General features: G+C 34.2%; 13 protein-coding genes across 13 annotated transcripts; 5 read left to right on the forward strand and 8 right to left on the reverse strand. All coding sequences in view use genetic code 12, as the record gives it.

The window, feature by feature from the left end:
- Window positions 1–178: 178 nt before the first annotated feature.
- CD36_20120 (golgi transport complex subunit, putative) lies at window positions 179–2,827 on the forward strand (the record flags this gene model as incomplete). Its single annotated transcript, XM_002418446.1, has 1 exon — window positions 179–2,827. The coding sequence occupies one exon, from the start codon at window positions 179–181 to the stop codon at window positions 2,825–2,827; it is 2,649 nt and encodes an 882-aa protein (XP_002418491.1).
- Window positions 2,828–2,908: 81 nt separating this feature from the next.
- CD36_20130 (mRNA 3'-end-processing protein, putative) lies at window positions 2,909–3,559 on the reverse strand (the record flags this gene model as incomplete). The annotated part of the gene is made up of 1 exon (XM_002418447.1): window positions 2,909–3,559. The coding sequence occupies one exon, from the start codon at window positions 3,557–3,559 to the stop codon at window positions 2,909–2,911; it is 651 nt and encodes a 216-aa protein (XP_002418492.1).
- Window positions 3,560–4,265: 706 nt separating this feature from the next.
- CD36_20140 (FAD-dependent oxidoreductase, putative) lies at window positions 4,266–5,777 on the forward strand (the record flags this gene model as incomplete). The annotated part of the gene is made up of 1 exon (XM_002418448.1): window positions 4,266–5,777. The coding sequence occupies one exon, from the start codon at window positions 4,266–4,268 to the stop codon at window positions 5,775–5,777; it is 1,512 nt and encodes a 503-aa protein (XP_002418493.1).
- Window positions 5,778–6,080: 303 nt separating this feature from the next.
- On the reverse strand, window positions 6,081–6,852 carry CD36_20150 (60S ribosomal protein L33; the record flags this gene model as incomplete). Its single annotated transcript, XM_002418449.1, has 2 exons — window positions 6,081–6,385; window positions 6,834–6,852. 2 exons carry the CDS (start codon window positions 6,850–6,852, stop codon window positions 6,081–6,083), a joined length of 324 nt encoding a protein of 107 aa, XP_002418494.1.
- A 449-nt stretch (window positions 6,853–7,301) lies between these two features.
- On the reverse strand, window positions 7,302–8,594 carry CD36_20160 (oxysterol-binding protein, putative; the record flags this gene model as incomplete). Its single annotated transcript, XM_002418450.1, has 1 exon — window positions 7,302–8,594. One exon carries the CDS (start codon window positions 8,592–8,594, stop codon window positions 7,302–7,304), a length of 1,293 nt encoding a protein of 430 aa, XP_002418495.1.
- Window positions 8,595–9,127: 533 nt separating this feature from the next.
- Window positions 9,128–10,594, reverse strand: GWT1 (GPI-anchored wall transfer protein, putative; the record flags this gene model as incomplete). Its single annotated transcript, XM_002418451.1, has 1 exon — window positions 9,128–10,594. One exon carries the CDS (start codon window positions 10,592–10,594, stop codon window positions 9,128–9,130), a length of 1,467 nt encoding a protein of 488 aa, XP_002418496.1.
- A 788-nt stretch (window positions 10,595–11,382) lies between these two features.
- CD36_20180 (integral nuclear/ER membrane protein, putative) lies at window positions 11,383–12,924 on the forward strand (the record flags this gene model as incomplete). Its single annotated transcript, XM_002418452.1, has 1 exon — window positions 11,383–12,924. The coding sequence occupies one exon, from the start codon at window positions 11,383–11,385 to the stop codon at window positions 12,922–12,924; it is 1,542 nt and encodes a 513-aa protein (XP_002418497.1).
- A 514-nt stretch (window positions 12,925–13,438) lies between these two features.
- Window positions 13,439–14,689, forward strand: CD36_20190 (ribosomal biogenesis protein, putative; the record flags this gene model as incomplete). The annotated part of the gene is made up of 1 exon (XM_002418453.1): window positions 13,439–14,689. One exon carries the CDS (start codon window positions 13,439–13,441, stop codon window positions 14,687–14,689), a length of 1,251 nt encoding a protein of 416 aa, XP_002418498.1.
- Window positions 14,690–14,854: 165 nt separating this feature from the next.
- CD36_20200 (conserved hypothetical protein) lies at window positions 14,855–15,187 on the reverse strand (the record flags this gene model as incomplete). The annotated part of the gene is made up of 1 exon (XM_002418454.1): window positions 14,855–15,187. The coding sequence occupies one exon, from the start codon at window positions 15,185–15,187 to the stop codon at window positions 14,855–14,857; it is 333 nt and encodes a 110-aa protein (XP_002418499.1).
- Window positions 15,188–17,571: 2,384 nt separating this feature from the next.
- CD36_20210 (hypothetical zinc finger protein, Candida conserved) lies at window positions 17,572–18,513 on the forward strand (the record flags this gene model as incomplete). Its single annotated transcript, XM_002418455.1, has 1 exon — window positions 17,572–18,513. The coding sequence occupies one exon, from the start codon at window positions 17,572–17,574 to the stop codon at window positions 18,511–18,513; it is 942 nt and encodes a 313-aa protein (XP_002418500.1).
- A 1,109-nt stretch (window positions 18,514–19,622) lies between these two features.
- CD36_20220 (mitogen-activated kinase kinase (MAKK), putative) lies at window positions 19,623–20,960 on the reverse strand (the record flags this gene model as incomplete). Its single annotated transcript, XM_002418456.1, has 1 exon — window positions 19,623–20,960. One exon carries the CDS (start codon window positions 20,958–20,960, stop codon window positions 19,623–19,625), a length of 1,338 nt encoding a protein of 445 aa, XP_002418501.1.
- Window positions 20,961–21,575: 615 nt separating this feature from the next.
- Window positions 21,576–24,297, reverse strand: CD36_20230 (replication factor C subunit, putative; the record flags this gene model as incomplete). The annotated part of the gene is made up of 2 exons (XM_002418457.1): window positions 21,576–24,188; window positions 24,250–24,297. The coding sequence occupies 2 exons, from the start codon at window positions 24,295–24,297 to the stop codon at window positions 21,576–21,578; spliced, it is 2,661 nt and encodes an 886-aa protein (XP_002418502.1).
- Window positions 24,298–24,884: 587 nt separating this feature from the next.
- Window positions 24,885–26,237, reverse strand: CD36_20240 (Golgi matrix protein involved in the structural organization of the cis-Golgi, putative; the record flags this gene model as incomplete). The annotated part of the gene is made up of 1 exon (XM_002418458.1): window positions 24,885–26,237. One exon carries the CDS (start codon window positions 26,235–26,237, stop codon window positions 24,885–24,887), a length of 1,353 nt encoding a protein of 450 aa, XP_002418503.1.
- Between the last annotated feature and the right edge of the window lie 292 nt (window positions 26,238–26,529).

Consider the following 26,529-nt stretch of genomic DNA (forward strand, 5'->3'; position numbering starts at 1 on the left):
TTGTTTTTCCGGTTGAGTTTGGTGAGACACACTAGAATCAACAAAAACAGTTGAGCTTATTTCTTTTTCAAGTGTAAAGTGAAACTTTCAACATCCTTCAATCCTTTACCTAACAGCAAACCCCCTCCTCCCCCTCCCTTTTTTTTTATAACTTTCTTTTTTTGGTTTTGTTAGCAACATGAAAGAGAGTAATGGAAGTGGTACTTCTATTTCTCAGAATTCATTTAAAGCATTAAATGAGGTAGAAGTAGCGAAAACAACAGCGGAGTTAAAAGCAAAATACCAATCATCTTCGACTCCCAATGATTTGTATAACTTAATTGATGAAATTGATGCCGCCATGGCTAAGATAGACAATAATCTTAACAATTTTACAGCTTTGAATTCTAGTAAACTCCAACAGGATATAACCAATATAGAGTTGGCAAGAACCACTAAATTATCATCAGCAATCTCGAATTCAAATAAATTGACGTCAATTTTTTCACAGGCAAATGACTTGGGCCACAAGTTGACGTTTAAAATCAAATCGTTAGATCAAGAAATTGGCAACGTAAACAAAACATTGGAATACGTGACAAACATTCAATTATTGAAGAATAACATCAACCAAGCAAATTATGCTATCGAACACAAAAATTGGGAATTAGCAGCTCAATGTATACATACCATCAGCTCGAAGATCCCCCCTGAATTGATTTCTGGGAAATATGCATCGGTCGTGATTCCGTCTACCGAATTACCTGTAATGCCAACGGTTGCAATCGCCAATTGGACAGATAAATTAACACAAGTGTTTAAAGAAAAATTCACTGAGGCAGCAAAAGCTAGAAATGTTGAACAATTGACGAAATTTTTCCAATTATTCCCACTAATCAACCAGGAAGAGATTGGTCTTAACTGTTATTCTAAATTTATCTGTGAAATCATCAATGAAACATCTAAAAGTCTAACAGCAGGGTTGGAGAGTGCCCATGATTTGAAGCCAGCTATATTTTCTAATGTTGTCATGCAATTATTTGAAAATATTTCAATGATGCTATCTCAGCATGGGCCCTTAATTAAAAAGTATTATAGTGCCACATATCCACTGGCATTGTCATATGTTATTAGCAAAATCCAAAGAGAAATCGACTTACAAGTTGGAATAATTGCTGATACCTTTTATGATTTGAGAAGATTAGATAAACACTTCCAAGATATCAAATTATATAGTTTTCCATTATTAACTAGAAGATTGGCAGAACTAAAAGATCACACAACTCAAGATCAGGAGTCCAGAAGAACTAGTTTTGATACATCAGACGAATTATTACCAATAAGATTAATTGGTGATTTAATACAAGAATTATCTTCAATTTTTGAAAACTGGACGTTATACTGCCGATTTATTACCGTCAAATATTTACAAGAACCCCAAAATAAACAAAATGGGAAAGCAACAACAGAAGAACAAGAGTTACTTTTACCTGATTTAATTCGCAAATCTACTTTTACAAGAAAAATCAATGAAAAGCTTTTGCCTTCATTTGAGATCTTGCACAAGTTTTATTTCCGGCGTTCGATAGAAAAATCAATCACCATCGAAGAATTGCCATCATTAGATGCATATTTGGTATTAAATAATGAGCCTGGAGTTCACCCAGAACAGGTACCCATATCTTCTGTTGCTGAAGATTTAACTTTGGTTTTAAACACCACTTTACGTAACATTATTCAATCTGGATTGCCTACAGCTGTGAAGAGTTTTATCAATGAAAGTTTCCGTATTGTTCAACAAGATTTCTTGAATGGATTTTTCATTAAAAACTTGAATGACAATCAACCAAGATATAACCAAACGTTATCATTGATAGACCCTGCCAGTACTATCAACCGCACCAACAGTCCAATTAGTAGAAGCGGAACTCCCGACGTACATGGAGGTAGTGGTGGATTATCAACCGGGGCAGGATTTTTGAAGGGTGCTTCAAGTGCCTTGGGAAGTGTTGTTAGTGGTTCTGGTGCAATTGTAGGTAGTTTACAGACCACTCCAAATAATCCAAAATTGTTGAATTTCATTATTTATTTGAACACCGTGGCCATGGCTCAAGAATATTTCACCAAAGTGTTCCAGAATATAAATAAGGACAGTTATTTACAGTCTTATTATCCTTTTGGTAAGGACAAGAATAAAATCGCAAATATTTTAAAACAAGATTTTTTAGATCCATTCACCAGTGTTAGCAATAAAATCATTTCCGAAAGTTTAATTAATTTATACAATCAGCTGATCAAGAATAAGTTGCTTATGCTTGTTAATGACTTTTTTACTGAAACTCCAACTGCAAATAATGAAACAAACTATGTGATTTATTCTACCAATAACATAAATGATCCTACAATTTTAATTAAATTCACTTCAAACTGGCAGTCCTTAATGAAACCATATCTACAAACATTGCACAAGGCTCTTTGGAGTAAATTATTGCGATTAGTTGTGGTTAACTTAACCAATTTGTTAGAAAAGAAATTGTTCATGATATTAAATAAATTGAAAATTAATGAATTGGGTGCTATAAAGTTAGAGAAAGATGTTTCGTATTTAATTAACGAAATTTGCCGTGATAACTACTATTTGCGTGAAAAGTTTGTTAGACTAACTCAAATAGTATTATTGGTAGGTATGGATGATGAAGAGTACGAGGAAAGTAATCAACCAGTGACTAAAGCTCCAGAAACTGAAGAAGATGGAAGGGAAAGAGATGATTTTGATGATGAAATTGGTGGCATAAATTGGGTGTTAACACCACATGAGAGAATTCAAATACGTAAATACAGGATTTAGAAAACAAGTTCAATATATACATTTGCTTAATGTTGTAATTGATCATGTAATTCCCTTTCTATACACTCTAAAACTAGCATCCTATACACTTTCTTCCTTTGGTTCAGAATCATCTTTCATTTCCGACTCTTCTTCCTTGGCATTTTCCACATGCTTACTTGTCATTTGTATTAAATTATCGGGTCTAATTCTCAAATTCAAATTATGGAAATCAAATTTAGGATGAGTAAATTCACATTCAGGACCTTTAGGACAAAATCCATACAAATACAAAGGACATAGCACTCGTCTAACATGACGATTCTTACAATTGGGACCTTCACTGCAAAATCCTTGATTATAGTTCAAGCACTCAGGTATTTTCAGTTGTGGATCAACATGTAGATATAAACACTCTGATGTTTGAGTACAATAGCCATTTTTGGAATAAAACAAACATTCCGGCATCTTTCTTAAATTATATTCATGTAGAAATTCGCAATGGTCACCCTTTTTACACAATCCTCTTAACCAATGTTTACATACAATCTTATTCGAATACATTGCTGACACATGTTTATTAGGGCAATTGTTGCCCTGTGGACAAGAATTGTCAGGGTTTAATGGATTGTAAAATTGACACACTGGACGATCGGGATCAAGCCCAAAATTGTATTCCTGACGCAAAAATGGTTCAAACTTGAAATGTCTATTTGATGTGTTTGGGTGTATTACTGGATTCAGCTGTAGCATTTGTAAATGTTAAAGTCTTGGTAATGTGTTCTGATCTAGTGATAGCTTGATATTGAGAATAACAAGTAAGTGATTTGAATGTAACAGATTAAGAAAGTAATGAATAAATAGATAAATTTCGTTTATCGCAGTTCAATTCTTGATTAATAATTGTAGTAGGATTGGCCTATCAGTGATAACGATGATGAATGACCTCAAAATAATACAAAGATTTTTCTAGTATAAATCCTGTTTATTTTTTTTTTTCTCTCTTTCTTTTTCGTCCCATTGAGGTTAGTGTAAATGCAGGAATGGTTTTTTTTTTTGTTTCTATTTGCGGCTACGGAACGAGATTTAGCTTTTGCGTGGCGGATTAGTAAATCTCATACCATCACCTTGTGGTTGCAGCACCACCAACTTACACGTAAACTTCGCAACTTATTAGAAAAAAAAAAAAAATCATACCATTATTATTAGGGGTTATCCGCACACAGAACGGTTGATGTCTAAATATAAATTTGACACTCTCCCACTTTTATCTTAACCTTCTTGATTCAAAGAAATCCTATAAAGTTCTTCCTCAATTCAAACTATTTTGGAAGGAAAACAAAAGCTTAGGTCAGTCATCACGTTGGTCCGAATTTTCAAGCGATATCTATTAATAATAGGTATCAGTATATTTTTAGTTTATTGGAATACATCTTTACACACATTCGCCTCATCGTTCATGTCCAAAATCTTGTCATCAATTTCAGGAAACATGAGTAAATCAATTGCTAAGTACGATACAATTGTGATTGGATCAGGGTTAGCTGGATTAACAACAACTTATCAATTACTGAAAGCCGGACAAAAGGTGGCTTTGTTAGAGAAGAGCGACAAGTTAGGGGGTAACTCCATAAAGGCTTCATCAGGTATCAATGGTGTTCCCACAAAATACCAAAAACAACCACTGCAAGACTCTATTGAGTCTTTTGTTCAAGATACTTTGAAAACTGGGAAGAACTTGAACGATAAGAAGATGGTTGATATTTTAACTAAGAATTCCCGCGATGCCATCTATTGGCTTAACGACGAAATAAATGTCGACTTGTCTAATGTTGTTTTATTAGGAGGTCATTCGCATGCCAGAACCCACAAGGGTGACAAGTTACCTCCTGGATTTGCAATAGTTTCTGCATTAACTAAGAAGCTTGATGGTATCCAAGCAGAAAACCCGAACCAGCTTACAATTTTAAAGAGTTCTACCTTGACTAAGATTTTAACGGAAGGAAACAAAGTCAAGGGAATAGAATTTACGGATGGTGAAAAGCAAACTCAGCAAATGCACGCAGACAATGTCGTCTTGGCCACTGGTGGGTTTTCCGCTGATTTCGACTCCCCAACATCATTGTTGCAAAAGTACAGACCAGACTTGCTTGGATTCCCTCTGTCAAATGGTGCACAAACAACTGGTGATGGACAGAAAATTGCCGAACGTGATGTCGATGCAGAGTTGATTCATATGGACAAAGTTCAAATACACCCTACTGGATTTATGAAAGTGTCCAATCCTAATGAAAATTGGAAATTCCTTTGTGGTGAACTTATGAGAGGTATTGGGGGTATTTTACTTTCGCCAGCTACTGGTTGGAGATTTGTTGACGAATTGCAACCAAGAGACATTGTAACCGATGCGGTATTGAAAGGTTCTAAGGTTGGTCAAGACAATGAGATTGGGTTGAAGTCTGATAATGGGGATGGATACGGTTCTGTAATTGTCATTAGTGGGAACGATTACCAAAAAGCCACTACTCACATTGAGTTTTACAAATCTCAGGGATTATTACAAGAAGGATCGATTGAGGATTTGTATCAATTATTGATCAAATTAAATCCAAAATTGCCATTAACACTTAACCAGTTACAGGATAAATTTTCCGTTTATGACGCAGCTATCGAGGCTACGCAACAGGATAGTTTAGGAAGAACAAAATTCGGAAGCAAATTTGGAGATTTGAAGAAATTGTATTTTGGTGTGACTACACCGGTTGTACATTTCACTATGGGTGGTATTAAAGTTAATCCATCTAATGCAAAGGTTGTCACCAAATCAGGAGATACAATTTCCAATTTGTTTGCAATAGGTGAAGTAAGTGCAGGTGTGCATGGTAATAACCGTTTGGGAGGATCTTCCTTACTTGAATGTGTTGTATTTGGTAGATTTGTTAGTGAGAATATTCTTGCTGGTAAAAACTAGTTTATAGTTAATATTACGTCGTAAAGAGTAAGAGTTTGTCCTAGAGTATATGTTACACCATGCATTGAACATATTTTCTGGTTAGTCTCAATAAATTACTGTTATTATTAATATTTTTATATTATATGTATTTACTATTTGAATAAAAGTAAAATAATAATAAATGCCTTTTATTTGTATGAAACCAAGTCATTATATTACACCAAATAATGGATACGAACCACATTATTTTCTTAATTCATCGTAACTATTTTCTTTTCTCTTTTTTTTTTTAACTTCCCCTATATATTTAAACAACAAAACTTAGATGTTAGATGGGTACAACATAATTCTAACAGAAGCACCGAAAGTCTTTGGTGGCAAGTTCTTTTTGAAGTTAGCTCTGACTAAACCATTGTTACCGTGAGTTCTGGTGACTTTACCCCAAATGACTCTAATTTTAGAACCTCTGATTTCTTTTGGAGCTCTGTAAACGTAAGCAATTCTTTTACCCAAGTAGAATTTAGCGTCCTTTGGAGTAGCAACACCTTCAATTTGAATCAATGACACGTTTGGGTTGGTAACGCTCTTAGAACGTTGGTAAGAAATGTGTTTACCTTTAACGTATACTATAAAAAAAATGAAATGTTAGTATTTGATTTCTGAAATCTTTATTTTTATTGAAACAAAACTAATGGCAATAAGAAGGAAACTTGAAATACTTGTAAACAGTCATTATTTTAAATAAATTTAAGTAGATTGATAGTTCCATAGTTCTTTGAATCGATTCTTGTAAATACTTTATAGTTGAATATCACCAAAATAAAGCACTATATTAACCATATATTCTTTAACTATTGTTGGTATTCTAAATGTTCTTTATAAATTGCTTTTTATTAAACGTTTTGTAGTACATTAGTTTGACAAATTCATGGAATTCTCTTATACTCAGTTTTGGTGCTTGTCTTTGTCAAATCTTGATTTTCGATTCTCCTTTGTTTCATTAATGACTTAGGTTTCATAGTCCCTTCTTGATTCCACTAGTTTGCTATATTCTGCTTTCATTCTTGAACATACATCTGTGTGATTCAGCCATTGTTAATAGTTTAGTTATCTTAAATGGTTATATAAGAACAAGGTTGTTTGAAATTTTTTATGACAAAATTAGATACTGATTTTTTTTTTTTTTCGCAGTACTCAGTCACACACGCTCTCCCGCTCTACAGTACTGTATGGAAAGACTGTTACTACAGAAACCACTAACGAAAAAAAAAATACAAAAGGCAAAATGTGCGTGCACACAAGTCAGTGCGACCAAGAATGCTGTGTAATTTTAATTCTTTTTGCCTGTATATAATAGCCCTACTTGAGTGCACGTGATAACCCTAAGCATGTCTACCACCAAAAAGATTGCGCTTTATTCGAAGCTTGATTGCAAATAATCTATCGATTTGCAAAACTTCTATAGTGAACTGTTTATATTTAAATGATGTACTGCTATTAAAATCATTATTTTACATAACTGAAAACCTACTCTAGATTGATTCAAAAGACTATTTCTTTTTCATCTTCCAACTTTTTCAAGTTAACACGCCAATGCTTGGCTTCACCATGGTCGTACTTTGAGTTTTTCAAAGTTCCTGAAGGTGCATTGTGGATCGACAAGTTAGAAATGTTGGTCAAGTTTGTAAAATCATCCTTAACCGGTGTGTCCGCATCCTTGTTCAAATAATCAATTTTATCAAACCATCTAGTTTCCCAAGTTATGCCTGCCTCTTTTTCCTGTTTTCTCAATTCACGCTGCTCGTTCTCAATCAACGTCTTCTCGGTTGCAATTAAATTGTAATCGGATTTCTTTATAGCTTCTGCAACTTTATACCAAGCTTTTCTAGATTCTAATTTGTGTTGCTCTTCAATGGGCTTCACCTGCAAGTGATGAGTTGGGGTTTTGCTTGCATCGTAAAATACTTCATTTTTGGAAGTTGGAGTAGAAGAACCTTTACCAATATATGACTTCCCCGACCATTGACCCAGAATAGCAACCAAGGCATTTTCTTTACTGGCACTAGCATACGCATCACGGTAAATTCTTGCTTTAAAGGTGTTTTTCTTACCGGAAATCCAACCACGTCCACTATATTCAATCACAGTAATATGTCCACTGGAGGCTTGTATGTATGAGGTACCTTCTAATTCAACAAAAGGGGCAGCTGTAATCAAACCCTCGATATGCAAAGGTGGCAAGGTGATTAAAAAAGTTTCATCTATTTCTGGATATTTCAACAAGGCATGTCCGTATTGCTTGATGTTTATAGAAGTAGTAGAGATGCTTGATGTAATCCCATTGTAGCCTTGTAAAACGATCCCGTGTTTCTTGTTTTTAATGGCATACGCAGTCACTGGTGGATGATGGCTGACTTGTTCAGACACCAAGTCGGTTTCTCCTGTCTTGTCGTCCTGCCATTTTCCCACAAAAAGCTCGCCCAAAAACGGGTTCAAAGGTTTCTTTTCACTACCCATGCTTTCGTTTCTTGAACAATATTGAGACTTTAATGTAGATATAAACCATCTAGTTACGGCTATCATTTGCTGTAAATTGATAGCTTCAATTTCTTCTTTTGCTGGATTTTCTGTGGTTTTGATTAAACTTGGGGCAATAAATAAATCGGGATGTTCAGCCCAATACTGAGAATATTCCACCAATGAAGTGGGGGATAAGATAAAAGGTGGTGCAGTCAAAGATGATAAATCTCCATTGAACGAAGCAATGGACTTTAAAAACGAAGTCCAAGATGACGATTTGGCTGTTTCTTCGGAAGTGGATTTGGAGTTTGACATGACAAAAAATATATACCGTTGGCCTGAAGACGATGTGTTATTATAAAATATAGATAATCAATAAAATGCAACTACTGCAAGATTTTTGCTTTCTTTTTTTGTAGTTTTTTTTTTTCTTTTTTGACAAACTTTATAGAGATATGGCTATACGTTATTAAAAAGAAAAAAAAAAAAAAGAATATGCCACAACTAAAGGATATTCAAAATTTCGTTTGGGAAAAGGATTGTTAAGATTAATTTGCTGTTCGTTTTCGCCCTTGTCGTTTCCGTTTGGCGCGTTCGGTGAAAGAATGAGGGAAAAATAGAAGAGAGACAGAGAGCGGGAGAGATTTAAAATGGGAAAGTTAAGGGAGAGATATCTTAAAGTTTGTGTTCGCTTTAGGGCAAATTTTCTTAACGCTCTTGTGATTTGTGTTGAAAGTGCGCGGGATGTGGATATTTCGGATATTCCTGAAACAACTTTTATCATTGAAATCCGACATTAATTTTTGAGTTGTCCTACTATATACATCTCTGTATGATTCCATATGTTTCTAAAGCTTGATGTAGATCTTCTTTTTGTCTAAATATAAAGCAAGTAATGTCCAAGCAAGACTATAACCGATCAAGATAATTACTGCCATCCTATTACTAGTTTCCAAAGTGTTGATAGACATGTTAATAAACCCAGTTAATAAATTGCTAACCAAGAAGATAAATAAACCATTGTTGTTAATAGAGTCCAATACAGTAGAAGCAAGAGTCCCCGGTATAAATTTTTCAATTAAATCGTAACATAATAAAAACGTGGCATTGTACGAAACAACCCACATGACATACGGGAAATTGGCTAGTCTTCTTGAAATTGGTTGCAAAAACGATACGTTGTTGATAAACAAACTAAAGACTAAGTGATAAAAGATGCATGCCATATATAGTCCCTGAGTAGTCGTAACTGAGAAAAACAGCAGCACCACCAGCAGCTCCTTCTTGGGTTGTTTTTTTGTAATACGAATTTTGCTTATGGTTATTAAGTTGTTTTTTGTTTTGTAGCCTGTTAAAACAAATGATCCAAAAGACTGACCTATTATGAAAACGCAAAGATATCCAATAAACGAAAACATACCCTCTTTGTTCATGGTGATGAACGAATCAAGTCTGTTTTCACTACTCAAAATAAATTTCAACAAGCCAGTCTTATTCAACGCTACCTCATAACCAATTGAAATTCCAATTCCTATGATGAATCTCGGAACCAAATTCAATAATGGGTCTAATATTCCTAAAATGATTGGCAAAAACCCTAAAGTGAAGAAAAAATTCCAATGGATTCCATATTCTGTTTCGTGTTCCTGATAATCCAACTGTTTAACACTGACAAACCGAATAACCCCCAAAACAAGTATAGGCACTGACTTGATAAAATTTGCCTTAATCGTTTTCAAATAGCTCTTCCAACTAAATCTGTAGTTGTCTGTGTGATTTTTGATCAATTGTCGAGAATTAGCCAACCCCATGGAAAAAACAAAGGACCCAACTCCCAAATCCATCATGGATGTGCCCCATGTTTCCACTTTGGCAAACCTTCTTGGGAAAATAGGGAAATCAACTGCCAATATAGCTAGATTGGTAATAATCATCATTTGAGAGCGATACGCGGTTATAAATTGTTTTCTTGGTAATAGTTCATCCAGTTTAGTTTCTTTTGCACCACTTTGCGTACGAGATGAAGACGGTTTTTCAACATGGTAGTTCACTAGATATATGATCAATGATGGAATAACAATAAAATAATGTAAATAAGAAGGGTTGTTGCTATAAACAGTAATTGATGCTAGTATTGTCAACACATTAAGAATGTAGTCGTAAACCAAAGCCAAATCACCAAGAGACTTCTTCAACAATCTAAAGGACAAATAAGATGACAATGCTATACTGGTTACAGCGTAAATTTCTTCAATTGTACCACCAGTCAAATCCGAAACAAATTGTTCTTTTAAGTGTTTTAAAGACGATGTCATGGTAACAACTCAATTATGCGGGGAATTTGAATATTAAAAGAAAATTGTTAATTTAAACTATGAAAATAATAATTAAAGGTGTGTGTGGGTGGGTGGTAGGAAGGAGGAGAATTGGTTGTTTGGTGAACAGTTTGGCTGAGATCAGGAATTGTTTAATTTGATGAGTCTTTGTATATGCACAGAACGATTTTAAAATCGGGTGTCAAAAAAAAAAAAAAAATCAAACTTTGGATAAATCTTATTTATATGCTTTAATTAAATCGACACAGTGATGTGAATTTGTTGTTCCAATTGAGATTCAAATGTTTCCTTTCAAGTAAGAATATTCGGGTTCTGTGAAAAAAAAAAAAAGGAAAAGGGAAAACTGTTGTCAATTCAATCTTATTAAACTAGAAAATATATTATGGGTTGTAGATCACGACTTGAGTTAGTGCGATAGCCTGACAAGGGAAAAAAAGAAAATTTTTCTACTTTTGAGGTTAAAAAAAAAAAAATTTGAGTGAGATTCAAAATGGGGAAGGAAATAAACAATAAATTCCCATTTATTAATAAACGAATACTTATAAAAGATCAAATTAAGTACTCAAGTTAATTTATCGTTATTGTTTAGTTATATTCAGGTAACTACCCAATAGTTTTATTTTGCCATAGCTAGCAATCACATTTGATAAGAATTGTATATTAAAATTGTGGCTAGTTTATCATTTTTTTTTTAACAAAGATAACAAAGAAAGGTTTACAAATCAAACAACAAATTCCATTTACTTCGTTTAAATAGAGTCCTTAAAATGTCGAATTCAATTGGATTTGAGGAAAACGAAACAATTGATGGTGCAACATCCAAAGTTAAACAACTGCACTCGGCACTGAGTTTGAACTCATCCTCGTCAAGACGCAATTCATTGGAAAGATTATCACACGAAGAAGATATCTCGTCACCAACCAGTAGCATAAATTATATGTCATCTTCATCAACAAAATCACCACCGCCTTCACCACCGAATTCTCCACGTTTGGAAAATACTAAAAAGATGATTAAAATGATGTCGATTACATCTCCCATGGGATCACTGAGTGAGTCAGTGGTGCTTTCTGATTCAGACGAGAGAAGTTCTTTGGAATTACAAGAGCGTGGCACGATAACTCCATCAAGACGTATGGAAGTAAATCAGAGTTCTGATGACGAAGATACAGAATTTGATTCCACGAGATTGAGATTTTCCGCCCATAAAGGTCACAGAAAGAGTGGATCAGACGAGGAGAGTCCTAGCAAACGACCTATAAAATTGTCAAGGGGGGCATCACCAGCACGCAAAGGTCGCAGAAGAGGTAGCAGCCTTTCACCTGATTCAGACACAAACACTCAAGGGAAAACATCTTCCACAAGCAAACGCAAGTCACGTAGAAAATCAAAAGACAGTGATAAGTCTCATCGGTCCGAATTCTTTGGTACAGGATATACGTCTATGCCAACATCTGGGAAAGTATTTAGGAATTTGCTAATATTGGAGGAAAATCTTAGAGAGCAGGTTATACAACAGCGAGCCATGAGACGCAAGTATTTGACATTTTTGAGTATATTGTGCTCCATCATTGCAGCATTGTCACATCATTTATTCTTCTTAGATAACTCATCTACTGGTACTTTGAGGGTCATCTTGCAATTTTGTTTATTGGCAACAATAGTAACATTGATGTTGTACCATTTGTCAGGGGAATATCAGAAGACCATTGTGCTACCACGAAAATTTCTATCACTGACAAACCAAGGTTTAAGACAACTAAATGTTAGGTTAGTTAAAATAAAGACACCCTTTTTCGATAAGTTGACCGATTTGATTAGAGAAATTCTGTTGGCAATTGTCAATTTCAATTTAAGTGTTTTCCATAAGTTGTCACCTGGGTCAATTCAAAATAAGAATTCGAAAATAGAAGTATTTTTGGTAACTTGTCAGTCTCAATGTCAGCCAAGAATTGGTGTTACGGACGTTAAGTTAGTGTTGAATGCAAGAGTTTTCAATATTGATGTCAGGGAAGGATGGGAAATGTATCGAAGTGAGTTTTGGATAAATGAAGGTATAAGAAGAAGAAATAATATGCTTTCCTTTATTTCTGGGTCACCTATAACGAAGCCTGTTGGTTTGAAGAGAAGAAAAAGAAAACCCGATAACAATAGTTCTTCCACTAAACCAAAGAGTATCTCCGCTTCATTAAGTGAGCAGAACTTGCAGGCACTCAGTAGTGGGTTTGACTATAACAATGATAATAATATTGATCTCAGAAGTGAAACAAGCAGTCCATTAAGATCAGATACTTTGGTTAGCGATTAATTTTCTCGTAATATACTTTTAATGATGATTTGAGTTTTTTGTTTTGCATTTTGCATTTTATATGTTTGTATACATTTGTATAACTGGTTTATATATAAAGATGGACAATATATAAAGATGATGGGTAACATTGCGGTTAGCTGACTTGGTGCGTGTCTCAACAGTGCACTCCTTTACTCTGAATAGACTCGATCACAAAATCTTGTGTTTCTGGTAGTTTTTAGTGAGTGATAAATGTAAACTCAATTCACATTGAATATCTAAGAATATTACGTAGGGCTCACCCTTTACTGATTTGGTCTTCAACATGCCAATAGTTTTATTGATTCGTCTTTCATTCAGAGAGTTGGTTCACTTCATATTGTTATTGCACAAAAAAGGGAAGAAAAGAATTTTGATCTCGCAACCACAAAAAAAAAATTAACCAACCTCATCTCAATAAAATATAATCTCAAGATTGTTTTCCAACTTTTACTAATTTATTTATACTTACAAAAATTATTTAACAGTGCCAATGAGTGAGGAAATAATACCAAAGAATTCATCTAAGCCTCAGTCATCAAGAAAAGGTAAAAGAGCATGGAGGAAGAATATTGATATTCAAGATATTGAACAAAACTTACAAGACAAAAGAGATGAAGAAATTGTGCTTGGGAAACAAGTAACTGGTGATTTTGTTATTGATGACACACCTAGTAGCAAAGCTGGGAAATTACCAAAGAAATTGAAAACCAAAGAGATTTTAACTAATAAATCTAAAATACCTGCATTAATCAATCAAAGACATCAGAAAAGGGGAGAAAACACTATTCAAGGGGTCAAAAAAACTGATCTTTTAAGATTGATTCAACTAAATGGGGGGAAATTCAAAAGCGAGGATAAATACGTTCATCGTTTGGAACAGGATGGAATTGTGAGCGGGTCAAGTCAAGATTTATGGGATGATGCTGATTTTAATGAAAAGAAGAAGAAGAAGATTCCCGACTTTATCGAATCTACAGCAGAGGTTACTAAGGCAACAGTTGTTCCTAAAACTTTAAAGGTGAAACCAATTAAAATCACAACTAATGAATTGACCGATAAAAAGATTCATGCTGGTAAATCATATAATCCATCTTTAGAGTCTTGGAAAGAGTTGATTAGTCAGGAATATGACATTGAATATAAACACGAATTAACTCGACAACAAATTGAGGAACATCGTAATAAGATCCAGGAGTTGATGGTTACTTTAGATGGTAATATGTTATCCGATAGTGACGATGATGACGAAGACGATGACAAAGTGGAAGAAGAAGAGCAGTTGAATGAAAATGGTGAAAAGGATTATTCCTTATCTATTAATAAACCTAATAAAATCAAGATCAAAACTAAGACCAAAAGAAATAAAGAGTTAAAGCACAAGGAAAGAGTCAAGTTGGAGCAAGAAATCAAAGAATTGAAGAAGCAGTTGAAAGATTTGTCGAATTTGGATGAAATATTAGAAAAACAAGTAGCTAAAGATAAGAACCAACCAAATGAAAAGAAACGTAAGAGAAGAGAAAAATTGTTTAAATATTCGCTTGTTGAAACTCCATTAGAAGTTAAATTGTCAGATGAGTTGAGTGGGAATTTGAAGAATTTGAAACCAGAAGGTAATTTGTACTACGATCAAATGTTGAGTTTACAATCCAGTGGGAAAATCGAATCCAGAGTGCCTGTTAGCAAGAAAAGAAAATATTCGAAAAAAATCACTGAAAAATGGACTTACAAAGATTTCAAATAAAGCTTCGTTTGTGTTTCATATACATGTTGTCTTGCCACTTTCAAGTTTCGATAAATAAACTAGTTTATTCTCTTTTTCTGTTCTTTTTAACCTATATCATAGTAATATACACATGCTAAGTTCGTTTCAACGTCTAATACAAAACCTTTACTCCCTTCTCTTAACCTAAGATAATTCCCATTCGCCAAATGCATAACCCCTGAATAATCTTTCTCTTAATGTGAAATATTCGTCTCTGTATGGAGTCCAGTACCTTTGCTCGATCTTTTCAGCGGTCTTGAATGATTCAGGAGCAACAGCTTCACTACTTTGACCCCGTTTGACCCCAGTCAATAGCAAATCTCTGGCCATCATTTTGTCATCCCATTCGTCCAAATGGTATCTATCATTCTTCCAGCCATTATCCCAGTATCTAATGAATTGGACACCATGACCTGCCAAACCAAAAAATGCAGTCATTATAGCATATGGTAACAACCCTTCAAATGGAACCGGCATTGTTTAAGTATCAAATTATTTATTATAGAGAATATGTAAAAGTATAGTGATACTAGAGAATGATTATCGCAGTGAGTGAGAAAATTATTTTCAGTTGGGTTTTGATTGGTTAACGAAATGTATGAGAAGGAGAAGGTAAAAAAAAAAAAACAGACAATTAATTGTCTTTACACACGACTCTTTTTGGATGCAAAATGACAACAACTAATAAAGAGAGTATTGCTAATATAGCTAATCATGTGAGTGAGCAAAGTGTAGATAGAAAAATAGCTTCAAGTAAAGTTGAGAATAAGTGGGTTCATATTTGAAAACTGAGTTTGGCATTAGATTTTTTGGGAATTTGAGGTTTATATGTGTTAGCTATTTTAAAATGAACTATTTTTTGTTTGAAATTGGGAAGTTTGCGTTGTCAATTATTTTCAAGCAAAGCTATTTTTACAATCAATAGTACCAAATACCCCCAATCACCAGCAACTTATTTATGACAAGTTAATCTTAAATGCGTCTAGCCACCTGTATTATTATTTATTGGATTTCAAGCATTATAATGTCTGTTCAAGGAATCTCTATCCTACCACATATTTTTTAATCACCTACAATTCTAAATTCTCCATAAGAAACAAATACATTAAGTGAACAAAGTAGAACTACATTGTTAATTACGTTAATTAAATTAAACACCAGAAAAATTAGGGTGAATTGTCTTACTAAGTTTTTCTGTAGCTCCATTTCAGATTATCAGTTTCTGAAGTAGCTAGAAAAAGAGTAGCCATTTCTAACTGTCTTGGATCAACATAAATTACTTTAAAGGTAACTTCCAAAATTATTCAAAGCTTTCGGGACGAGGGTTCGGATTAGGATTGGAACGGAAATAATTTGGTTAATTCAGTAAGGTTGGCCAGAATTGGTTCTCTAGTGGTACTCTAGTAGAATGAATTTGAGAAGGTCTGTGAATCTGTTAATTTTCATGCCTTCTCGTTTTGGTATTGTTTTACGAGTTTTCTCAGTGTCTATAAATCCCGTGGGAAAGAGACATTTTTGAGTGATGTTATTACATTGCAAACATTTAACAACACTAACAATTTGGTAGCTATTGTTATACATTTAAGGATCTTATATAAAATAAAGCAAACTTCAATACTGTCCAAAAATCCAGTACCGCTGTATTTAGTGATTTAATGAAGATCTCCTACAAATATAATAAAGAATAATCACTGACAATTTCAATTTCAATTTTTTTTGTTTTTGTATTTTTTTTTTGTCATTGATGTCATGTTATAGTGGTGCTGGAATAATTTGCTTCATGACACAAAATAATAAATTTCAGAAATTCGGATGAGTTTTTCCTGATCTATATTCTGAAACCTAACTATAATTAAATTAAGTTAGTAAAATTTACTCTACCGAATCCTAAACTGAAAACATATAAGTTTCCGCGGAAAATACAGAAGAAATTTATCTCATACAATGTAACTGGGGTGACTTCTAATTAATGCTACTGAATAAAAAGTACCAAGAGTCTAGAGAAATTCCGTTTAATAAATTAATGATATGGGGTAAATCCGAGCACAGATAACTCCTTGCCCGGATTTATTTATTTAGGGGCAATGAGACGAGGCAGAATACTGAGGCGGGTGAGATTCTGCTTACGTTAATTGAGGCGACTTATGACGAGTAGCCCAAGAAAAAAAAAAAACGCCAATTATGGCGAAAAAAAAGCAACGTAAGAGAATTTTAAAATAAAAGAACAAACTAAATAAATTTAAACTGTTTTCGGTGATTTGAAATTAGTATTCCAAGAGTTTATAAATTTGAATATTCACAGAACATATTTTCAATTTAATAATTATTATCCAATATATTCAAATCATTTCCTATTGAAGATGGCAGCAAAGAAAGGACGTAAACAGGTCGTCAGATGTCTAAGCTGCAAGAAGTTACGAATCAAGGTATGAAATCTATTAATAGTTTCTTTTTGACGCATGCTTGCTTTTTAAACATGTACGAGAACAGTTTGCTTAAGAACTTCTACTGACATTATTTCAATTATTATGGTATAGTGTGACCAAGTTCGTCCCAAATGTGAATATTGTGCCCATACCAACAGAAAATGTATTTATCCAAACGACATCCCCATACCAGAGAATAAACCGGAAACGGATTCCGCTGTTGAAGACATTAGACGAGACTTACCACTCACGCAACTAACGAGTGTACTTTCAGTGTCCCAACTAGAGCTACAGGCTTTAAAGTTTTTCAATGATACAGGTAAATGGATTGTTTCATACAAAAATCAAAGATACATAGATAACTGGGAAGCTGTGATCAACCCACTACTGTTTCAGTCTCCTATAGTTAAAAAAACATTATTAGCCACATCATCAATGTTGCTACTGCATTTTATGAATTTAAATACTGTTGACTCCGCGGTATTAACCAGCTCATTTTCTGTGGATTCAAGCGAAGAAGCTCAGGCTTTTTTCAGAACCGGAACAAAATATCTACAGGAACTGATTGATGAGAGAAAGCATTTGCTACAGGACAATTCAAGTTTTGGAATTGAAAGCATAATTGTAAATGACTTGATCAGTTTTGGCTGCCTTTTGATTTACAACCACAAACTTGTACCGTTAATTTCAGCTACTGGTTACGATGTGATTTCCATGGCAAAAGAATATAGTGATACTAGGAATTTGTACTCTCTACTGATGACAGGGTTACGATTAGAATCTTTGTTTTTCCCCAAAGCAAACCCCATATTGACATGTCCACCAGGAACCAATTTTTGGTTCACACGAATTTTGGAACTTGAAATAATGACTTTCACATCGGGAAATGGGAGTAAATCAAATAATCTAGAAGAATATTTCCAAACACTTCAGGATACCTTTTTATTACTAAAGGACGCCTGCTATGCCATGGCAATAGTGAGATTCCCATTTCCTCTAATTGCATGCCTAACGAATTTTAGTGACAAATACAGACAATTACTTCGCAATGGAGATGAATTTGCACTAAGACTACTATTTATTTACTCATGCCTCTGCGTGATTTCCAGAATATCTTTGAACAGAAATGACAATATTTTTGTTGATTACATAATGGAATTCAAAACCAATTTTTTTAGAAAATATGGAGACTTTAGTTACCCGATTGATAGAGAATTATACCATTTGGTTACACGAACTAACTTTGTGGTTGACTTTGGCGATATGTCACGATTTCATCCATTACAGCAATGTGAGCCACTTATGGATCTAAGTTGGTTGGAGATGTACATCAGGACTTTAGAAAAGACGAACTCTTTAAATCTGAGCATACAATAACTGGAAAGACACACACTTACACACATATACGCATATTCTATAGTCATAATATATGTATTTCCTTTATTACTCTTTTGTAATGTTTTAGTACATTTTTGACCCAGATAGTTTTAATAGATGTTGAATACTCAGAAAACTAGTCGGTCGCAAATGGAACTATCATATCATAACGTTGGTTTAATTTTTCCAATGTCGAAGAAATCAGAAAAAGTAACAGTACAATAATAACCGTTAATTAATATCAGAGATTTGAACTCACTGTATACTCTTCCTTTAGTACTATCTCGTACATTAACAAAATATTTCTTGTTTTAATGTTTATTTTCTAGAAATTTGTCTTGTTTAATATGTGGTGATTTTAATTTCTATAGGAAATACCTTTCTACTCTCTAATATAATCCTCAAATATCACTGAACAAATATCTAGTTGATTGTAATCTAAACTGTCAGTTCCAGGAAGAAGAAGAAGAAGAAGAAAGTAAACTCAACCAATTTAATTGAGTCAGGTGGAAAAATTGCATCAGTATGATGATGATGATGTTCATTTTGTGTTTGTAAGATTGGCAAAGGCTCAATACACAAAACAGTAAACCATATTTTATAGTAACATCTTTAAGTAATATTCCTCATTATTTCATATGTTATACAAATGTGATATATATTTCCATAATCTATAAAGTTCAAACTATATCAAGGACGATGGAAAACGTCATCAAAGCACGAAAAACGTAACAAAAGAAACTTTAATTACAGTGTTGGTTCTTCTAACTGCAACATTATTTTTTAACATTTTTCTCCTCATTCTAGAAGAACTTAAACCACCATCTTTTCATTTGCAACACAAACTTTAAACTATGATATATGATAACTCCCAACAGTTGAATCCAATAAAAAGTAAACATATCGATTTCACACTGCTCTAAAATATAACTTTGATGGTTCTGATAACATTAAAGTTTGACCATTATTATTACAAACAAACTGCTAACAACTCTAAATTTCTACCGAAACCATATATATTAGAGATGGGACCATTTCTTTCGTAATTAGTTCTATAACATCGATTTTATTCTAAAAACAATAAATAGAGAGGTTCTTTTTTTTTTTTTTCACTCATTCAACTCCCACACCACTTTAACAAATTTGTCCATCTTCACCTTTTCTTTCAGTTGGATCAAGCACCATTCATCATGAGCTAAAAAATCACTTGGTCTTGGTCGTCTTCGGTAATCTTTTGTCAAACATTTTGCAATGAATTGTTTAAACTCTCTAGTCCAAAATATATTGTCTTCTTCACAGTCTTTCAATTCCAAATTACTCCTCAGTATTATTTCAACAACTTCAATGGGACCCAACGACAGAATAATAGGAAAAGAACCATTAGCTACTTCCAATAGAGTCATACCCAACGACCATATATCACTGGTGATAGAATAATTCCCTCCAGTGATACGTTCTGGTGCCATATAATATTGAGTCCCAACAAAGGTAGAAGCGAATGAATTAACTGCTTCTCCACTGACTCCAAAATCACAAAGTTTGACATTCCCTTTGGTATCCAATAGAATATTAGAAGGTTTAATGTCTCGATGGATTATATTTTTCAGATGCAAATAGTCCAATCCAGACAAGATAGAATTAGCTATCTTGCCCAAAACCTTTTCGTTTATTCGATTGGTTTTATCACGTTTAAGAACTTCTTTATATATGGAATCCAATGATTGACCATCCATGTATTCCATAGCAATACCCATCATTGATTGTTTCTCTAATAGGAAAGTACCGTAATATTTCACAATGTTGGGATGTTGACATTTTTTGGCTACTTCTAATTCTCGGAATATCTGCTTTTGTAAATCAGGATTAGGATCACACATAACTAATTTCAAAGCAAATATTTGTTTATTTGGCAACTGTGGAATATAGCATTTGGTTACAGCTCCCCCATTACCTTCACCTAAACTACTGACCTCAACTATCTTATCAGCGTTAGCAATCAAATGCCAGTCATATGGTGTGAGTTGTTCCAAATGATGCTTTACTGTGTATGCGTTTTCGTCCACTTTTTCCGGTTCATCAGTCGAGCCCTGTTGACCAGCATCCATTGTATCTGAAGAGTGATCACTAACTTTGGTATCTATTGGTGGTGGCTTTCTTTTTGTTGATTTCGATGATGATGCAGATGAAGGAGAGACCGACAATTTAAGTCCTTCAGGGTTTTGGTATTGTTGATGCTGATTTTGTTGTGGTTGATATGACAAGGGGTTCAAATTCTCATGTTGTAGATCATGGTTAATAATGTTCTGATTCACCAGTAGACCGGGTTTTGTATTTGGGTTGCCATTTTTATTATTGGTTGTGGGTGGGATTGACAAGTTTGGTAATACTCTATTGTTTGATGTTCGTTTTGTATTAGGGACTTTGAAAAGCGGAGGTATCAGGGTCATGGTAATTGACGTGGACTAATTTCTTTAAACTTCTTTTCTTTTTTTCCTATCTTCAATTCAGGCTTGAAATATTTAAGAGGAGTTTTATACTTCTTGGTGTAAATAGGGTGTTCCTTTAATTTTTATATTTTTTTTTTTTAAAAAGAAAGAGAACAAATATCAAATTCGGAACTAACTACGTTTTAATAATAATAAAAAAAAAAAAGGTTGATGTTCGTATTATGTGATGTGTGTGAAATCTTGAAAATAAAAATAATAATGTTCTGACGAGAGCAAATCTACACTAAATTCGCAATCTAGAATTACTACCAGTGACTGTCTGATTATTCTAAAATCGACCAGTTTTACACGACACATATATGTGTGAATTCTTCATATTCTACATATTGCTTCTCTCTCTTTTTTTTTTTTAATTCCATGTGTCATATCTCGACCTCCCTCAAAGAAAAATGAAATAATAGTTTAGACCATTGTTCTTATTGTTACTATTTCCCTTTCTTCTTTTTTTTTTTCCTACATCTGAAACGACGGAAGGGATTATAGTAAAACAGCACGGATATTTATTAGTAAAACGTTCATAAATAATAAAGTAAATTGTCATTATGCATCTCTCCCTTATTTCTTTTGTTTCTTCCTAGCTGGTCCAGTAGACGACTTTGATTTTGATTTGGACCTAGATTTCGAAACGGGAACTATTTTGATCAACTTGTCTTTTTTAGTATCAATTTTATCAGTATCCTGACCCTCATCATCGTCTGGGACATCCTCCATATCATCATCAATGACATCTTCAAAATCAACTTTTGGTGCAGCAGCCCTTTTTCCACCAACATTCAACGAATTCCCGGTTTTGAAAATAATGGTTGGATGCACCATGTTATTGTATTTTCTAGTAAACGCAGTCTTAGCTGTAGTAGTTAATTTCAAATCTTGTTTGATCATATCCCCAATATTATCAAAATCCTCTTTTGTCAAATAATATTCATCCATAGTTGCAATTGCTTCATCAAATCCTTCTTCTCCATTGTCATAAATAGGTTTAACTACTTTCTGCCACAATGCATCTAAGTAATCGAGACGCAATTCTTGTTTTGTGGTTGAAGTTCTAACCCTTGTATGATACTGCAATTCTTGTAGCATTCTTTGATATTTCATTTGTTTCGAATTCTGTCCTAACCAACTGCTAAAGTTCAAACGACCAGTAATTTGACCTGCTACCTCATAACTAGGCTTAACTGTGGACATAATACCATGGAAAGGTAACAAACTCCATTGTTGTTCACCAGATCTTATCAACGAGTTGACAGTGTCTGATATACTGATGTCCTCTGCTGCTTGAGCCACAAGATCAATTTGTTTACCAGGCAATCTTGGATTGGTTATCAAATAGTTTTCCTGAATCATTAATGGAGAAAAATCGAAATCATTAAAATACAAATTTAATTTGTCATTTAATGACAGTCTCGGATCCGACCATATACCCAGATTCAATAATCTTGCAGCAATATCAAACGGTTTCAATACAACCTGCTTCTGCCAACTATCTTTAACTTCCTTCATGGTGTCTGCACCAATTTGCTTTTGTGTCTTGGAAACAGTTGATAATAAATTGATCATTTGTCTAATATCATTAGATGTTGCTTGCACCATTTGTCCAATAACACTTGGATCTAACTTGACTTTTTCTCTGAATGCAATAGTCATCAATCTGCTCCTGACTTCTATCTCACTTGGTCTTCTGAACGGTAAATCATAGGTGGTTCTATCAAATGTTCTCATTTTGGGCAAGGATTTGTCATTACAAATTAAAATCATTGGCATACTGGTAATCTTACAGAATTGAGATAATGCCCCTGCTCCACCGTGATCACCGCTAGACATACCATCAACTTCATCCATAATTATACAAAATTTTTTGTTGTTTGAACTCTTTTCAGCGTCATCGCGATGTTTGAAGTATCCGACAACCGAAGTATTGTTCAAAATTGATTTAACATTAGCGTTTAACAAAGCCTTGGAACGAACATCAGACGCGTTTCTTTCAATAATATCAAACCCAAGACTTTTGGCAACTAAGTGTGCAGCAGATGTTTTACCAATCCCTGGCGGCCCACTAATCAAAACTGCTCGGAAAGAACCAGGGTCTGATGCATTTCCCTTGAACCCTCTTGCCTGATTGTGAAACCAGTTTTCCAACCAACTTTGTAATTTTTGAATTTGTCCTTTATTACCACATAATTGACTAATATTAGTGGGAGCATGTCTATCTGTCCACAATTTATCCTTAGCGGCGACTTCTTGCTTTTGGGAACCAAATGTTTCACCTGTGGTTTTGGTGGTTGCTTTGGCTCTTTCGGCAGCTCTAGCTCTTTCCGCTTCTTTTTCTTTTCTCTCTTCCTCCTTTGCCTGTTCAATAATCTTGGCTTCTTCCTGTTGACGTTTCAATTTGGCCGCTTCTGCAGCTGCACCTGATCCTCCATCAGCAGGCATCAGTTCCAACAATTTGATAAATCCTGCTTCATCAATTGCTTTAATTTTGAGTTGCTTAATTTTCTGAACTTTTGAAGGACCAGCATCTGCTCCAAGTACCACTAAGCTTGTTTTACCCAGAATGGACTTGGTTACTTTAGCACCGTACTGTTTTGCTGTTTGTTCTGCAGTACCACGATCCAAATTAGGCATTTGACCAGTGAAAACAATTGTTAATCCCATCAAACAATTTGGCTGTGCCTCTGGAAGATCCACTGCTGTTTGCGTCGTCTCGTTACGTGCTGCATTTAGAGCAAAAAAGTTAACCTTTTTTGCAGGGTCAACGTCTGGCAATTCGGCGTCAGGGATAGTTGATAGAATCTGTTGAGCTGTGTCAACCGTTGATGTACCACCTGCTGCTACATTAGTCTTTTTTGTAGCTGAAGTTGATTTTGATGACGATGAGGCCTTCTTTTTAGGTGACATTTTCGGTACTGAAGACACTGTTTCTTTCTTGGGTGATCTTTGGGTGTTTTGCTTGTTATGCTTGTCGTAGTCATCATCATCTTCATCATCGTCAATTGCGGATGCCTTTCTTTTTGTCAGTCTTTTATCCGTCTCCTTCTTTACAGGTTTTGAAATCACTTGCACATCATCATCGTCATCGTCCAATACGATAACCTCTGTTTCTGGTTGAGGAGGTGCAGTTTTGGCTCTCTTCGTCGCGTTCAGCGAAGTTGCTCCTTGCGCTTTACGTTTCTATGTTTGTCCAAGTTAGAATTTATCCAAATTAGATAAATGCCTGTTGCAATATACATACAGACCCCGATTGAGGGTTATTTTTGAAAAAATCACTGATGTTCACCATAATTGATGGGTTGTATGATCTTTCAGGATGAAAAAAAAAAAAAAAACAAAACAAAATTGTATTCAAAAAAAAAAAACTAATACAACACGCAAGAAAAAAGAAAGTTTGAGAAAATCAAATCCAATTTGTCTTCTTAGCAAAAAAAAAAGTATTGAAATGTAATACAAGTACCATATTCTGTGAAATTGAAGACAATATATAATGGATAGCATGATGAGCCATTAGTAGTATAATGGAAGACATGATATAGAATAATCTACACACGTTTGAAGAAAACCAATTCAAGTCTTACGTTTAGTATTGAGCTTCAAATTATCTGACTGGTTGGTTTCATTATTATACAATCTAACAAATCAATTGCCAAAATAACTTAGCTCAGTAGAGATCTCTGATCCTCTTTATGAAACATTTATTTTGCTTGCAAGTGACGACACATTATAGTCAGGCTATTTTCACGTGTTCTTGATCTGTATCAACCAAACCTTTCAATTCAGATCACTACGCGTCACATCGCACAAAAAAAAAATAGTCTAATATTGTGTTGTTGTTGTTGTATTACTGTTATTTATTAATGCTAACCTATTTCTTCATTTCCCACTGGATTCTTTTTCTAAGAATTCAGTCCATAAGGAAACAAAACTCTGCCTTACAGGAATTTCATTACCATCTTTATCTAATTTGGTTTGTTGGTTTTTAGTGTTCGGCACATGGGTCAAACCAGCCGCCAATTTCTGCAGTTCGTCCCATTCCAACAATGCACCAATCAATCCCAAAGCTTCAAACTTTTTCGTATCACCTCTGGGGAATTGTAAAAAGCTTATGAGAACATTGGAAATCAACTCTTTATCTACTGATTTCTTGGAACTATCCCCGCCTTGTTTAAGCATAGACAACGCTTTAGTTAAATGCTCATTCAATATGATGGCTTCATGACGCAACTTGCCTATAGATAATTGTTTATTATGAATCTCTGATTTCAATTCGTCTATTTTTTTGACCTCTTCTTTAAGTTCAAGTAGTTCTTGATGGCTTTTATCAAGTGATTGGTTTAGATCTTTGTTTTCTTTTTCCTGTTTTAATATTTTTTCTTCCAACTGAATGATTGTGTTCTTTAATGAAGACGTTTCCTTGTCAAAATTTGATTGCTTTAATGAAACAAGTGCTTGGAAATCTTCTATTGTTTTTGTAGCTTCAGTAACTTCGTCGGTTTTTGAAGCAAGTTTCTCTGTCAATTCTTCAATAGTGTTTGTGTAACCTTTTTGTTCCATTACCAATTCGTTTAACGTTATTTTCAAGTCATTAATTTCCAGATTTAATTCTTGTACTGTTTTGGATAACTTGGAATTGTGATTTTCCAAATTGTAATTCTCATCCTGCAATGATTGAAGAGTAGAATTATATTCCCGCCTTGATTGAGTTAATGAATCACTTAGCCTTTCACATTCATTGTTTAAATCGGTATTCTGCTCTTGTAACTTAGCAATGATGTCTGAGTCAACTTTAGTTTTAGCTGCGCTTTGTAATTGTTTCTTCAAATCCTCGTTTTCAGCAGTCAAGCTTTCCACCAATTCGGTTTTCTCTTCTAGCTCAGCCTCTGACTGTTTCATTTTACTGAAAATGGTCTTCATAGATGAAAGTTTGTTGACCAAATTGTCATAAGATTGCTGTATTTCATCTCGTTCTCGTTCGGCTTGTTGCAATTTTTCAAGCAATTCAGTAGGATTATTGGTTGATGAGTCTAATTCGTCCGGTTGATCTATTTGTTGTAATTTTATAGACTCTTCCTCTGACTCATTACTAGTGGTGCCTTCGGAAGGTGCTGTGTCCTCTATTTCTCCATCCTTATTTACACTGTCAGTAGTTTGTTTACTTTGCTCCACATCTTCTTTAGCTGTTTTCTTCAGCGATAAATTGCTTTGTTTCTTTTTATTCTTTCCCATAATTGGCTTTCACTACTTGTGAATTAAAGGTTGTTTATTGTCAGTATACACGAATGTATTTGCTTGCTTGCACTGTTGTTTGTACTTAAGCTGGGAATGAGTTGTTCATTACTTGACTTTTTCTTTTTTTTTTTCGTTATTAGATCAATTTCTACGCATATATTTTTTGGTAGTGCAAAAACCGAGTTGAACAGTTTAAAGAGAATCAAAACAATACTAGAATAACAGAAGTGTAAGGTGGAGGCATACTTAAATTCTCAATTTTGGTCTAACATAAGAGCTTATAATGTTG

Source organism: Candida dubliniensis, chromosome 2 (assembly GCF_000026945.1).
Source record: "Candida dubliniensis CD36 chromosome 2, complete sequence".
NCBI classification, from domain to species: domain Eukaryota; kingdom Fungi; phylum Ascomycota; class Pichiomycetes; order Serinales; family Debaryomycetaceae; genus Candida; species Candida dubliniensis.